The sequence below is a fragment of the Seriola dumerili genome, unplaced genomic scaffold (genome assembly GCF_002260705.1).
Source record: "Seriola dumerili isolate Sdu_G_001 unplaced genomic scaffold, Sdu_1.0 BDQW01000129.1, whole genome shotgun sequence".
NCBI classification, from domain to species: domain Eukaryota; kingdom Metazoa; phylum Chordata; class Actinopteri; order Carangiformes; family Carangidae; genus Seriola; species Seriola dumerili.
This window is the reverse complement of record NW_019174384.1, coordinates 1,310,375-1,324,908: the sequence shown is the minus strand read 5'-3', so window position 1 is coordinate 1,324,908 and position 14,534 is coordinate 1,310,375. Positions and strand designations below refer to the sequence as shown.

General features: G+C 45.4%; 1 protein-coding gene across 2 annotated transcripts in view; it reads right to left on the bottom strand.

Annotated features, from left to right (window-relative positions):
* The window catches only part of arhgap21 (Rho GTPase activating protein 21), a 43,149-nt gene that overhangs the window by 11,182 nt on the left and 17,433 nt on the right, over nt 1-14,534 (bottom strand). The window contains exons 4-13 of one of the 2 annotated variants that reach the window (XM_022748809.1): nt 13,870-13,962; nt 12,889-12,967; nt 12,055-12,109; nt 9,460-9,483; nt 5,790-7,800; nt 1,878-2,024; nt 1,661-1,763; nt 1,354-1,390; nt 880-999; nt 250-549 (exon numbers count right to left, since the gene is read on the bottom strand). In XM_022748809.1, the coding sequence (XP_022604530.1) occupies nt 250-549; nt 880-999; nt 1,354-1,390; nt 1,661-1,763; nt 1,878-2,024; nt 5,790-7,800; nt 9,460-9,483; nt 12,055-12,109; nt 12,889-12,967; nt 13,870-13,962 (2,969 nt within the window). Of the gene's footprint in view, nt 1-249; nt 550-879; nt 1,000-1,353; nt 1,391-1,660; nt 1,764-1,877; nt 2,025-5,789; nt 7,801-8,699; nt 8,801-9,459; nt 9,484-12,054; nt 12,110-12,888; nt 12,968-13,869; nt 13,963-14,534 lie in introns of those variants that run through there. The other variant, XM_022748810.1, reaches the window with a different exon arrangement.

Below are 14,534 nucleotides of genomic sequence, written 5' to 3'. Positions count from 1 at the left end.
GACGCCGTGCCAAAGTATGCCAGTAAAAGAGAAAAGAAAATTTTAAGAAAAACACTGCAGAACCACCCAGAGACCTACAACAGGTCTGAACCGCTCTTTAATTCTGTTTGTAGGTACTTGCACTAATCGCTCGTACATGCCACTCATGCCGGTGGTTCTGGCACGAGGCGCCACGTCTTGTGCCAGTGTTTTTTTTTTTGCGCAACAACTGATCGACTTCCTCGGCAGTTTGAGTGCACGGTTTCTTACCTCCTCATCCAGGTTGCTGTTCTCCTGTATGACTCTGATCCAGGCCAGCATGTCCTCTCGGTCCTCGGCCTGGAACAGGTACTCGCAGTCCGACGTGGTCAGCCGCAGCACGTTCTTGCGCTTGGTGTCGCTGTAGGAGATGTCGATCAGGCAGGCCTTGATGCTGATCGGCAGCGGCTCGTCCACTGCTTGGCAGTTGGCGTGGGCCTGCCCCTCCTTCCTGTCTTTATACAGGCAGAGGTAGTTGCCTCTCAGCACGGCGTACATCTGTTTCCATGGGCGCATACCGCCTCCGACGCGCTGCAGAAAGAGCGTTTTACAGAACAAAATGGAGGGAATTAAACTAATCTTTTATGTCAAAAACGCTGCTATTGTTGGCATCACAACACAAAATCACTGCCTTGAGGACAATATGAGACTTTATACAACAAGGTCAAAGGCAGGATACAGTCAAACAAGGTGACACCTGTTACTGTTTATAAACCAAGTTACAGGTCATGTAAGGCTTATATATGTATGTGTGTGTTTGTGTGTGTTTGTGTGCACACGGATCTGCAGGTGTATACTACGTTTTCTGTGTCAGTGTGTGAGTTACATGACACGAGGGCTGCGTGGAGGCGGTGCACACACCTTGCCCTTGTCTGTGTTGAGCTGCTTGAAATGCAGCAAACCCTCCTTGGTGGCGTCGCAGAAGACATCGGATGAAGAATCTCTCCTGGACCCCGAATCTTCCGATGACCTGTCCACTGCCTGTGATTCATCAAAACATGACAGGAAGCTTTTAGAAAAAAAGACTGAAAGATTCATTAAAGAAATGGAAATACTGAGAGATCAAGGATTACACTGGCCATGTCTCAATGTCACGTTTTCAAGGATAAACTGAAGGAAGGTTGATGAAACACATAGAAATATGCTCCTGCGCCCTCTGAATCAATTATTTACCAATTAAAACGCCTGATGTTGCTTTTACAGCCGTCCCTACTTTCCATAATATATTCAAACTTCAGCAGTAGACGTTTTTATCTTCTGGGTGTGAACTAATGAGCTGATAAAACAGCCATGAAACAGGTGCGCACAGCTGATAAAAATGCAGACAGGACTCACCTTCCTAAGACTTTTCAGGCCGGGTATTAAAGACCTCCTGAGTGGAAGAGACAGAAAAAAAAAAACATTATACGATGACTGTAGTTTTGTTCCACAATGAGATATTCATCATGTCAAAAAGAGATGAATAAATGGTACAGAAGTAGTGACAGTAAGTAATCTTTAGAGTCATTTCCTCAGCATCTGATATAAAAGGAGCTTTAACACTCGGTGCAGTTATTTCTCTGGTGTGAAAGGAAAACGAACCAACCGCAATCCTTCATTCTTCTAATGATGTGATGACGTTTGCTGTGGTTATACAACTTACCCTCTGCTCTCTTCCCGGTAGTTATCCAGACCTTCGTCGTACGACTTGGACCGCTCAGTTTTTGTACCAGAATCTGACTCAATAATTGTGAGACGGAGAGAATCTATTAAGAGAGGGTCAAACAATCATTTGAAAGTGTCCATAGGCTTGTACTGTCAAATGCCAGAAACTGTCACAGAAACAAATATAAGAAATAAGTAATAATAGATGAAAATACCTTGGTCATGTGACAGCTGTCGTCGAATGAGAGGGGATGGAGAGGTGGGGCTGGGCGGGATGGTGGTGATGATGGGTGCTCCAGATATGACAGCAGAGGCGGGAATGGGGGCGCTGTCCAGGTCCAGACTGGGACTGGATGGTTCATCTGAGGATGAGAAAAGAGGGAAATTTAGCTACAACACTTCAGCTAAACTGGAGCACAAACTGGGGGCGTGAGGCGTGAGGCCGCCTTTACATGTTCTCAGTTTAACATGAACCAGCCAGAGACGCCGTTTTTCTAACGACAACTTAAATATGTTGCTGATAAAAATCTCGTCATTATAGTCGACAAAATCGACAGTCGCCAGCTGGAAATAAGACACATGCTTTTGTCTTCTTCTGTCCGAAATCAAGGACCCGTTGTTTCAAAAATTACTAAGAATTTCAAGTGTTGAATCTTCGATCTTTATCGCTGTAAACTGCCTTGAACCAAAGGTGGAGGGGTTTGGAGATGAGCAGGATTCAACTCTGCGAACACCTTTGGTATAAAGTCAGATGTAAACTGCAACAGGAAACGCCAAATTGCAAATTAAACGATTAAAAAAAACAAAGTGTAATTCATCTCTGCTATCTCAGCTTGAATAAACATTTCAGCACACAGCTGTAAAACGCTGTGATAAGGGGGAATGGAGCTAAAGCAAAGTGACACCGACAGGGACGCGACGTCAACCAGCAGACAGGCGTTGCTGCAAAGATAAAGCCGGTACACCTTCCCCTTTTTCAATACACACATGCAAGGTAGTCAGCTAACATTACATCATCACAGACAGCAGTGTGTCATAACATCTGATATGCAATATCAGCAGGATGGCAAGCCCTAAAAACAAATTAAGAGACGCGCATGACGAACAAATACTTGAAATGAATCATATCTACGGCTGGTGCTGCAGGCAGACAGGCGAGACTGAATGTAACACAAGCAATATTATATTCTTAGACACTGTCTTAGAATGAAGTAGAGTATTGTAGCACTTCATATCTGTTGTCTTGTGATGACAGGAAGAGAGAGTATCCCTTGTCGGTAATGTGGTTTCAACCGTAATCTTTATAAATCCGTCTCATGAAATGCAACTGTCGCTATTATTTAACTTCATGAAAAAAGCCCACACAGCCTCCACTGCAAATCATACCATCGCCAGTCGAAAAGAACTAGAGCAAAACACGTCTGAATGATTCAATTCCTCTAGATGCCAGTGAACTGATGCAAAACTTTTGACTTCCAATGGCACAATTTAATGTGAAACATCTGATCCTGGTTGTTAGTTGTACACAGATCACTGCCGTGAACCCCCCCACCCCCCCCTTGCAAACCAACCTCAAAGACATCTCCCATGGCACCAACAGCCCTCATTTCTTCCAAGCAAGGCAGATGCCCATTTCACTTAATCACTTGTTTGTATACCTCTAATTCTGTTTCTGGGAAGACGGCGGCAGCCAGTGATGTCTGACACGTACCGCGTCGGTTTCAGGCATCGAGACTGATTTCGCTTTGAACAGACTTGCACAAAAATGCAGATCTATAAATCTTTCTATCTTCTCTTTCTACAAAATCTTCTGATATGAAGTTTGTATAAAGCAAACAAAGACGTAACATATTAATTTGTTGCCTTTAGAGGTGTATTTTTTTTTTAACCTGTGGATAGAGCCAGGCTGGCCGTTTCCCCCCTGTTTCAAGTCTTTATGCTAAGCTACGCTAACCAGCTCCTGGCTCTAGCTTGTGAGTGAGATAATGATTTAATTGTAGACTATAAACATATTTCCCAAAATGTCAAATTACAACCACCGGACGTGATCGACATGAAAAATAAAAGAAGAGAAAAGAAAAACACGCTTTGATGTTTTCCGGAAAAAGGCACAGCCTCACATCACTGGTGTTAAATAAACAACACGGGGATGTGCAATGATAAAATCTAACCTAGATCCAAATGCAACAAAACCGAAGGGGATGGGACTAGAGGGAAACTGGAGGAAAATGGTGCTAAAAGAGGATACGATTAACCCCCCGCAGGGTCTGGGACACCGAGAGATACAAGAGCTTCTCCCATTGGCTGGTTATGAGTCACCAATGAAGAAACAGCTGAGGATGCCGGGTTGAGTTCGAGCTTGTTAGGTTTCTGTCTGCCAGTAAGTTGGCACAGATGTGGGAAGACGCAGAGGAAGCCACTTCAAACAACGCCAATCAACTTCATTTTAAACACCACAATAAGTAAATTACTCAGGATGAAGAAGAAAAAAAAAAAAAAAAAACTCAAGAAACAAGGATTCTTCGTCTTCATAAACAAGAGGGGACGTGACATTTTGCATGTGCTTCAGCAGCTCCAGTCCTGCTCTGTTCTCAGCACAAAATGTTTGGCAGATATTTAACATCCAGCAGTTGTTGCTCTCATTGTTTGGAAGTGTACTATGAAATCGAACTGAGACCGTTTGCTGCAGGAATCCTCTTATTTCTCTGTTATGTCACAGTCCATTAGGATGATGATCTTAGGTTTCTCTTGCTGTACAACACTGAGGGGAATATGAGACATTTCAGGGAGCGGTTGTGTGTGTGTGTGTGTGTGTGTGTGTGTGTACCTAGTGACTGTATGTGTCTGTGCTGTCCTACTCATATGCCAAAGGCTGGTTTGAATACGTCATAGTCGCCTGCAGTACAGTGTCACACTAACACATAATCACACACCTGACACAGTGTCATCCTGAGTTCACAATGCCACAAAGAACTAATTCATTTTCGCATTTTAAACACTCTGTAATCACTGTGACTGACATTTAAACAATGTACATATCGTGTGTGTGTGTGTGTTTCTGACCAACACTTTGAATAAAACGTCCGGGAACTAGATTTCCTTGTAGTCTCATAAGTAGGTCAACAATGAACAAGCTTACACATGATTAGTGAGTAAGTGTATTCTTGTGATTCAATCCACAAGGCTCCTGGCGCAGAAGGAAGCTTCAGGTTGTTTTTTGTGTGTGTGTGTGTGTGTGTGAGTGTGTGTGTGTGTGTGTGTGTGTCCACAGCACAGGGAGACAATTCAAGGTTACACACATAGCTAATCATGGATAGAAATACCAGCTAGGCCCAATTAAAATGTGGATTTTGACACAGGAGTTTCTGCTAATATAAAAATGTAATTTAACTGCCTGTCACAAGGTATTCACACACTATAAAGAGACACACACCCTTTTCTTTGCAACTGCAGATCAGTTCTTCTCTCGTGTGAAAGCTGGAGCTCCAAGTAAAACCCCTGATAGAATTTCCTGATGGAAATACGATCTGGCCTATGGAAACAATGCCCACTTGTCACGTACAGAACATCTACAGTATTTTACGTAAGAGGGGGAAGCATCATTTCAATTTGTCCAATATTAGTGCTTATGTGATATCTCAGTTTCCATATTTAACAATTTTCTTTTAAAGTTTTTTTTTTTTTCCAACATAAGCCCTTTTCATTTCACATAATTTCTTAATGCCTCTTAGCAAAAAGCAGCTGTATAGGGAATTTCCCTTATCAACATAGAGTCTAAAATTGGAAACGTTTCCTGGAAATATCAGGAAATATATAAACAAGATCAAGAGAGTCTGATGCCAACTTTTAAATACTTGATGCTACAAGTAAATTTAGGTTTGTACTAATAAAAGCATCAAGATTCAAAGCTCAGGTTTAACTGTATATGTATGAATATTTATATATTATGCTATAATTTGATATAAAATTTACCTGATGACTCCAGAGTCAGTCATGCTTTCAAGCGTAAACACACTTTGTCACTGATACAAACATGCTGTGACATTTTACAGGACTCCCTTGTCACTGTTGTTGCTATAGAAACAAGGTTTCAGAGACGGCGGTTTTGGGGATTAGTGCAGTCTTACCTATGAAAGGGATCGAATCCAGGGAGTCGTCCAGGTTATTGGAGCCAGACTTTTGCCGCGTGTCTCCCAGCCTCCTGAGGTGCATCTCGCGACAGCCGTCATTAGACATCCAGCACATCGCTCCATCTGCAGAGCCGGCCTTCACCAACGGCGGCGACTTGTGAGTCGCTCCAGCCTGGCTGTCTTTGACAGCTAGTACATAGGACGGAGGGCGGATGTGAGCGAGTCCGGAGTTCTTGTCCCTTCTTAGGACCACTACCGTTGCATCGGGTCCTTCTACACCCTCTGCGAGACCGCCATTAATCCGTGCAGGTGTGCTGCTGGAGCTGGAGGTGTCTCTGACTTTTGGCTTTTGGGTCACAGCTCCATTAGTGGCGGAGGTACCAGAGGAGGCGGGGACGACTCCGCTTTGTATCTGTCTCTGCATGGGCAGTTTAGAGGATGGACCAGAGCAAGAGGAGGACCTGGCTGCCAACCCAGCCTCCGACCTGCTCTCCATTTTCAGACTGTCAGCCCTGCCCCTGAGCTGCAGGTGCAGAGGGGAGGGGTAGCCCAGGTGGTTGCCCATGACGGCAGCTCTTTGGTCTTTAAGAGGGTCTGTGGTTTTACTGGAGGATAAGGCAGGTGAAGGGTCTGAGATGGCGTTTTTGACAGGCAGACGCGAGGGTCTCATTATGAGACCGTCTGTCCTTGATGGTAGTAGAGAATCCGTCGTACCTTTAGTAAACACAGGAGCAGCTAACGGTGAGTTAGATAATCCACTCCCTCGCCCTTCATCCTCCTGTCCAGTGAGACTCCTGTTTAGATGAGGTAAAACTCTCACGCCCGCTCCCTGCCTGCCGGCTCTGGCGTCCTCTCGCCGACACAGCAGCAGCCTGTCCTCAAACTCTGCCCTGTCGACCCCGCCTGACTCTGCAGGCTGCTGAACCAGGTAGTCACAAGACCGCGCCCGAGGTTTGGTAACTCCTGTCGGGGTGGAGAAGGGCAGAGCGTCCTGGGAAGCGCTCCGAGGCCAGTTCCTGGTCAGTACCGTCCTCTCTGATCCACCTCCAAGCCTCTCCTGGGAGACGCTACGCAACGGAGTCGTCACTGCGGTACTCTGGCTGCTTGCGTCCATCCCTCGGTCATTGGATGTGCTCCTCTGTCTGACCTGCGAGCCCAGCGCCCCTCTCTGACCGGTGCTAGGAGGAGGCGGAGGCGTACGTTGTTGGGTGTAGGCGGACGTAGAATTGGCAGCTGCACGCAAGCTGTCCAAGCGCTCCTGGATGGTGCGGCAGCCGTACGTGTGCAGCCTCTTGGCATCAATGTAGTCCTTATAGGTGGTGTAGTTCCTCCAGTCGATGTTCTGGTGTGGGGAGGTGGAAGGGGCTGTGGGGGAGGGTGAGTAGTGGTTGGTGCTGGGCGAGTTGGCAGTGGAGAACGTGTCCGGTGAGGCGACAGTGAGAGGCGCCCGTACAGATGGGGATAAGGGGTCGGGATAGAGCGCACCAGGTCGAGAACTTGAAGAAGGGGAGTAGACTGGGCTTTCTACGGGATGGGAAGAGGGGTACTGCAATTGTGCGCCCCCCGGTACTGAGGGGATAAGGGGTCTGGGTTTGGCTGAGCCAGAATCTGCTGGAGAACCGTACCGGTTTTCCTCTGTCCTGTGGCTGGGGCCAGCCCGAGCCACCCGGGACCCCCTGTCGACCGGATCAGGAGGCATGGCTACTGTCCTCGCATTGTCATTACAGACACACGCCACGGTCTGAGACTTTGACGTCTGCTGGGGTGGGGGGGACGGCGGGACAGGGATTTCCACCCGATAGCTCTTTTCAGCGGTCCCGCCTCGTCTTCCTGGTCCCTGAGCCGGCCCTCGGGGGGTCTCACTGACCGCGGCAGGCTCTGATGACTGGGCCATGCCCGCAGCCTTCACTTCTATCCGAGGGTAGCATATGGGAGGGGGCTCGGGGATGTTCTGGGCATTTCCGCTGTACGCCTCATTTCCTTTGAGGTATGCATCCTGGGAATATGCCTGCAAGAGATTATGGGACATTATGTCACTTTGGTTGGTGAGAGGTTTGAGAGCTAAACTAGATCACTTTAAACCCCAGGAGAACATGACCCCCACCCAGGGACAGGATACATCAGACTTTCCCTGTAAGACTTGTACAGAACAGGGAGCGCTGTTTGTGAAACGATCAGACTTGAGCAATAAAAGCAACCGCCGCAAATTCAAATCCGAAAATAGCCACGAATACAAAGACTGTTCTATTTCAGTCAATTCATTTCTTCACTTTCCTGTTAGGAGACTACAACTGAACTTTAGGGCAATCTCATCTACCCATAAAAGAGAAATTTACTGCCACATCTCACCTATGACTTCATCTCCCTTTAAAGCTACAGTCTCAATCTTTTCCTTATTTTCAACCGCACCACGGCAATGTATTTACTCACACTTTGTGAGAGTGAGAGAAGGAGTGGTGATCCGAGTGTCACTTATTGACAAGAGTCTTTGTTTAAGATGATGAGATTATCAGCAAAACAAACACCGTCCCTGCATTCCCTCGGAGAACTGTAAGTGACACACACACACACACACACACACACACAACTGGATTCTGCCTGTCTTTATAAATAAAACAACAGCATGCTAAAAGAGACGCAGCACTCCGGTTTTTCCAAACTAAACACCACTATTGTTCTTAACCGTTCCTCAATCTTTTCCCAGGAGAAGGCAAACAAATTTTACAGTATGCCACGATACAAATGAACTACCAAGAGAGGAAACAGATGTGGGGGGAAAGAAAAAAAGAAAAAAGAAAAAAGGGACAGCCAGAAAGGCAAATAAGTAGAGAAAGAAGGCTGGAAAGTCCAGAATGAACCCACCCACGGAGCCAGGAGTAAGGATTAAGCTGGCGGAGGCTAACCTACCGTTGGTACCGGGGAGTGTACCCTGAGGCATGAGGAGAGGGAGAACGGGGGACGTCTCTGCCTGCCTTTGGCAGCTAATGCTACTTCTGTCAGCATGGCTCCACAACTCTACCGTCACTGCAGAAACTAAGGTACTTTCCTTGATTAAAACTTGGAGAAAAACACTCAAAGTTTGCTCGTGATAACCCTGATCACTCTCCACTCAAGTGTCATCATGGACGTCTTCAGATAAAAAAAGAAAACTCCTAGTTGCGTATTGAACGTGCTCTATGTCCACATCCTTTCAGCGCAAACGCTCTTGGGAAAATGAAAGGGGAGAGAGTTATGGTGCTGGACTTTAATCGATGGCACTCTTCCTAAGGTGTCAAGTTACGATTGCACCAGCAGCAGCAGTAGCAGTGAGCCTGCTGCCGGGTGCCTCCCTCTGGATTTGCATAAACCAAACTCTAGAATTGAAGCCAATTTCCTGAATAAGGAAAGTACAGAAACTGTTTCGTGTCTGACGGACGATGTCAGGGCATTTCTTTTTCCCAGTGCACACATCTTTTTCTTTCAACCTGCTACTCAGGTACAGACAAAAAGAAAACCTGCATGTATTAATCCAGAGTAAACATGCTGCTGAACAGGGAAAATACACATGGGGTTTTTAAGGGGAAGATACAAGCTCTCAAAGTGGCTCAACTTGTCATAAAAGCTGTGAATCATCTGGAGAGAGACACTTACATGAAAAGTGATTAGTTAGTACAGTTTCCCTTCTTACCAGAGCAGTGATATCCCTGGAAAACTGCAGTCCACATGTTAGAGAAGGGCAAGCAGAGAGGGGGGGGGAAAAGGGGAATAAAGAGAAGTAAACAGGTGAACACAGAGAAATGAGAGGTACAAACGCCAACGATGGAGGTGAGACAGGTAACTTCAGCACAGGCTAAATATATATCCCAGCTGCGGGAACGCTGAGCGGAGATGTATCGCAGTCGGACAGTGGAAGAATAAGAGAGAAGAAGAGTGGAGGTGAACTTCAGCTGTGTTCGTGTCCTTCACAGACCTGAATATCTTCTGAGTGGCTGCACATCCCCATTATTTCCTCTTCTTACCCCACTCTCTCCTCCGCCCACAACACAACCGCTGTCACCCCCCCCACCATCACCCAACACACTCAGCATTTCTTTCCTTCGCTCTGTCACTCTCACCTGCTCTTCTCTGTGGTCCCTCCTCCCCTCCCCCCTTCTCTGGGTTCGCATTTGTGCTACTCTCCACTATCGTCCTTTCCGCCTCTGTGCCAGCCTCTCGCACGGTCTGTTCGGACGCCGCTCTGTCATATATGTTCACTTTCTGGGCACGAAGCGCAAAAAAAAAAAAACGCCACGCTCTCCTGATCTGCGCTCGCTTCCTTCCCTCGCTCACTCCTGTAAACACAGTGCACTGAGAGGGAGTCAGCTGACTGCAGCTGCAGCCCCTCCGGTAAGTGAGTGGGCTCGATGTCTCCCAAAACACACACACACACACACACATAAAAAAAAAAAAACACACACACACACACGGACACATCTGCATGCCTTCGCTCATCTCACCAAAACAATATGAATGGACTCCTCTGAGTGTGAACTCCACAGCAACAACAATCATTTCATAGACGCTTTATGCAGATGTAGATGCAGAGATGGTTAATGAAATCTACACTATGGATAAATTCCTGGATAACAAACCTTGAACCTTGGTTTGTTTGTCCGTCAGGCTGGACACCTATTCGTGTATGTTTGGTAGGTGTAATATATATTTCTTGTCTTTTTCTTCCTGTCTTGAAATGTAGATAACTTACTGGATTGTCTCCGGACACATTAATGCACACGTGGGTTAAAATACAAGGCTTTTCAGGAGCAGGGCTATATTTCTGTAACTGGTGAAATGTTTCTAATCATCCACTAAATAAAGAATTGCAAAAAAAAAAAAAAAAGGTGACAAAAAGTATCAGGATTTTTACTAATGAGGATTAATTATGTTTTAAATCACCAGTTCAATCGCACCTTGTGTTCTCTTTTCCTTCAGTTTATTTTGATACAGAATCTCAGTACATCTACAGTCTAAACGTGTCTTATAGCAGACACTTTGTAAAGAACTGCAGACTTAAAAAAACAACCCCTATCCGGCAGATCGAGCTCTAAATTTAACTTTTTAAACTCGTGTGTTTCTCAACGGGGAGATAAAAAGGCCAATTTGCTTCTTTTAGAAAACCCTCAGCCTTGTGAGTGCTCAGTCATTCCAGAAACGCCAAAAGCAAGTTTCTGTGGCTTCTGCTAAGCCGCGGCCGAGCTAACAAGCTATGTGAGGAATTTAGCAACACAGTGGGATCTGACTCCGTTCTCTGCTCCGAGAGAGAATTTCCCAAAACAGAGGTGAAAAACGTGTGGCGACTGGTTTGACGTGGCCTGGCGCTGTTTTATCGTCTGTCGGTCTCTGGACCCTGACTGATGGCGTGGGCCGGCTGTTTGCATCGCTGAGCTCATCCGGGTGATGGGAAGCAGTCGGGGGGGGGGGGGGGAATCAAAACCAGTAAGAAAGTGAATTTAGGCTTGAGTCAGTGCTTAGAAAAGCAAACCCTGTTTCCTCACAGGTGAAGCTCTAATCTTAATGATTTAAATAACTGCCCACTCACTCCTGTCAGGACAGTTTAATGAAATGTCTATGAATCACTCAAGCTCACGTTAACCAGAAGCTTATCAGCGATGTAGGTATAGATAGCTAGTCGAGATCATTGTTTGGGAGACGAACAGTGTGCGTTCCTTTTTGAGAGACTGATGTGAGAGTGCATGAAGTACACGTTTAGCTTTAGCTTAGCATAAAGCCTGGAAACATAGGGAAACAGTTAGCGGGGCCTTGTCACCTACCAAACACATGAAAGACGAACAGTTACATTGTTGTTTCTGGTTTGTTTCACCTGCACATTAATGTAAAAGTGACAATCTGTGGTTTTAGGGAGGGGATGTTTGGATATTCACACATTCATTTGTTAGTCGGATCAATTCATTGTCTGTTTGTGACATTAAGCTAAATATGAAATATCTCCAGACTTAGACTTTAAACTCCTCCTGAAACCACAAGCTGTCATTTTTAAATAGAGGTTAAACGAACAAACGAGATACAGACAAGATAACCCCCCCCCCCCCCCCCAGGTTGAAAAAGGCAGTTTAATCACACGGTTAAATAGCAGTGAAATAAAAACCTAATCTTAAAAATAAAAAAAAGGAAACAGCTCTGGCATTAAAACTGCAGATAATCTCTGTGGGTGTTTATGGACGACTTGCTTCAAATAAAATAAAGGTATACTCAGTACAATATTTATTAATGAATGAACGCTTACCAGCTGCAAAATGTCCTCATCCTTTGGCATCACACAGAGCTCCAGTGAGGCATCGCTGATAGATGTGAGGGTGGGTGTGTGTGTGTGTGTGTGTGTGTGTGTGGGGGGGGGGTGAGAGTGAAAGTGGGAGAAAGAGAAATGAAAAGAGGGAGAGGGACTGTTATAACACAAGGCTCAAAACAGTACTGATGCTTCTCAAGAGAACGAGCTCCAAGACATGACCTTCAACAGCTGCAGTTTTAATGGAGTGCGATACGTGTCTGCGATAAGCAAACGACTCTCTCCGTAAAAACACTGAATGAACTGTGCGTTTCCCCTGAAAAGTTCTGTGTCATTAGTCCACAAACATGCGGCGGAGCGCTGGAAGTGAAGAGATTAGATCTTGAGCGCCAGATTCTGAGTCAGTCTGGCTCTTTCACTGTGCATATTTTCTCTTCAAATCAGGGCCGGATTAACGTTCCCAAAATTTGCTGCAGGCCCTCTATTGACTCCCACTGTAGATTATCGTTTCCCCAGACACGCAGAGAGTTTAGTTTATCGTCAGAAACTTAATTGGCATTGGTTTTGTTAACTAATTTATCATTTAAGTGCATTTTTGAGAAAGGAGAAGCAGTTTTTCTGTGACGGCAGCACACATTTTTCACTATTTTCTGACATTTTATACACAAAATAATCAACTTATTATTAAAGAAGATAACCGTCTTAACTGTAGTCTTACAGATCTCCTATGATGGTGATGATACTGCCTTGCTTGAAGTTTTCTTTGCTGCTTCACCAACAAACAAGCTCTAATTCAAGTGGGTGTAATGCAACGTAGAGCGACGGCGACCTTACCTGTTCTGGATCAACGCTATGACCTGCGAGTAGGTCTTCCCGATGATGCTCTCTCCGTTCACCTTCACAATACGGTCCCCTGGAAAGACGGAGAGAATAAATTACAATCCTGCTGTCCTCTGCTCACAGCGGCATGACGGGACTCTGCGCTGCTGGGTCTGTGAACTCAAACTGTTCGGGACAATTACCTGGAGCCCAGTCAATACGATTATTGACCAAGTAAACCGTTGTGCAGTTGCCTCTTCCAGCACAAACACACATCTTTTTACACATCAAAGCAGAATACCAATACGAGTTTATTTAAAAAGGTCCCCGTGTTAGGATCCATTCAAGTTTTTCTAAAGATGGCCATCTTACAAGAAGGTGAGTTTAGGAGAGAAACTGGATAATTGTGGGAAAACACTCCCCCCCCCGTCCCAGGAGAGGAGAGAGGAGAGGAGATAAAAGCATACAGCTTACAGGGTTTGTCCAGGCCTCTTGACATTTCCTGTAATACACAGTGCTAACCCGGCGTAATGCCTGCAGTACACTTCAGCTGTCACCTCCATTTCAGGGAAATTAAAAAGGAGCAGATTCATTTTTTTTTTTTTTCCACCAGAAGGGAGTATTTTTATCCTTTACAACTTGAAATTATTCACAGATTAATAAGAAGAGTAAAGTGGGAGGTGTAGAAAAACAGAATGAAGGGAAGGCTGGAATAACAGTGTGCATATTACACTTTGTTCAACCTCCCACGAAGGAGCCATCTGTTATTTTGTAACTCATCTCTGTTTTTCCTGGCAGGTTACAAGGAAGTGGAATTACCTACAGTACAGACGTGAAGAAATCTTGGCATCAAACAGCGTTTTCGGGGTCAGATGTGAGACAGTCAGTTAATCGTAGGATCTACCAGTTATCAGGAGGAGTCTCCATAGAGACTGTGTGTGTGTGTGTGTGTGTGTGTGTTTGCGCGTGTGTGTGTGTGTGAGTCAGAACTAGGACCTGTGCAGAGTCCAGCTCCGTGGGCGGGGCCTCCCTCCTTCACTTGCTTGACGAAAATGGTGTCCATTGGCTCCAGACGGTTTCGCTGTCTCCCTGGTAACGAAAGAAAGAGAGAGCACACGCACCGAGGCGACTGGTCACACAGTGAGGAAGAGCAGCAGCAGCAGCAGAGTCAGAACTAGGCCATATCACACTGGAACTGGAAATTCAACCGCAGCAACATCGTGGCACCAGTGCACATATTTCCTGAGGTTTTTTTTGGGTTTTTTATTTGCACCTGTGGTTGCAAATGAAGAAGATGCTTCTGCTTCTGATTCACAAAAGAAATTGAAAAATGAAAATAAAAGAAGCTTAATTGTCGATACTAAGAGGCACAAAATTACAAGGAGCTGGAACAATTAGTCACTTAATCCATTAGTTGATTGACAGAAGATTTACCAACAACTATTTTGAGCATCAAAAATTACAAGGTCCAGCTTCTCAAAATTGAGAACTTCCTGTTTTTATGTGATAATAAATTGAATATATTCAGGTTGGGACTGTTTGTAGGACAAAAAAACAAGATGCCTCTCTGAACACGAGTGAGTCCGATGAAGCACACGCAAAATTTCATCCCTCCAGTGCCTGAATAAAAGTGTCTATATTCAATATTCAAGATTCAGTGG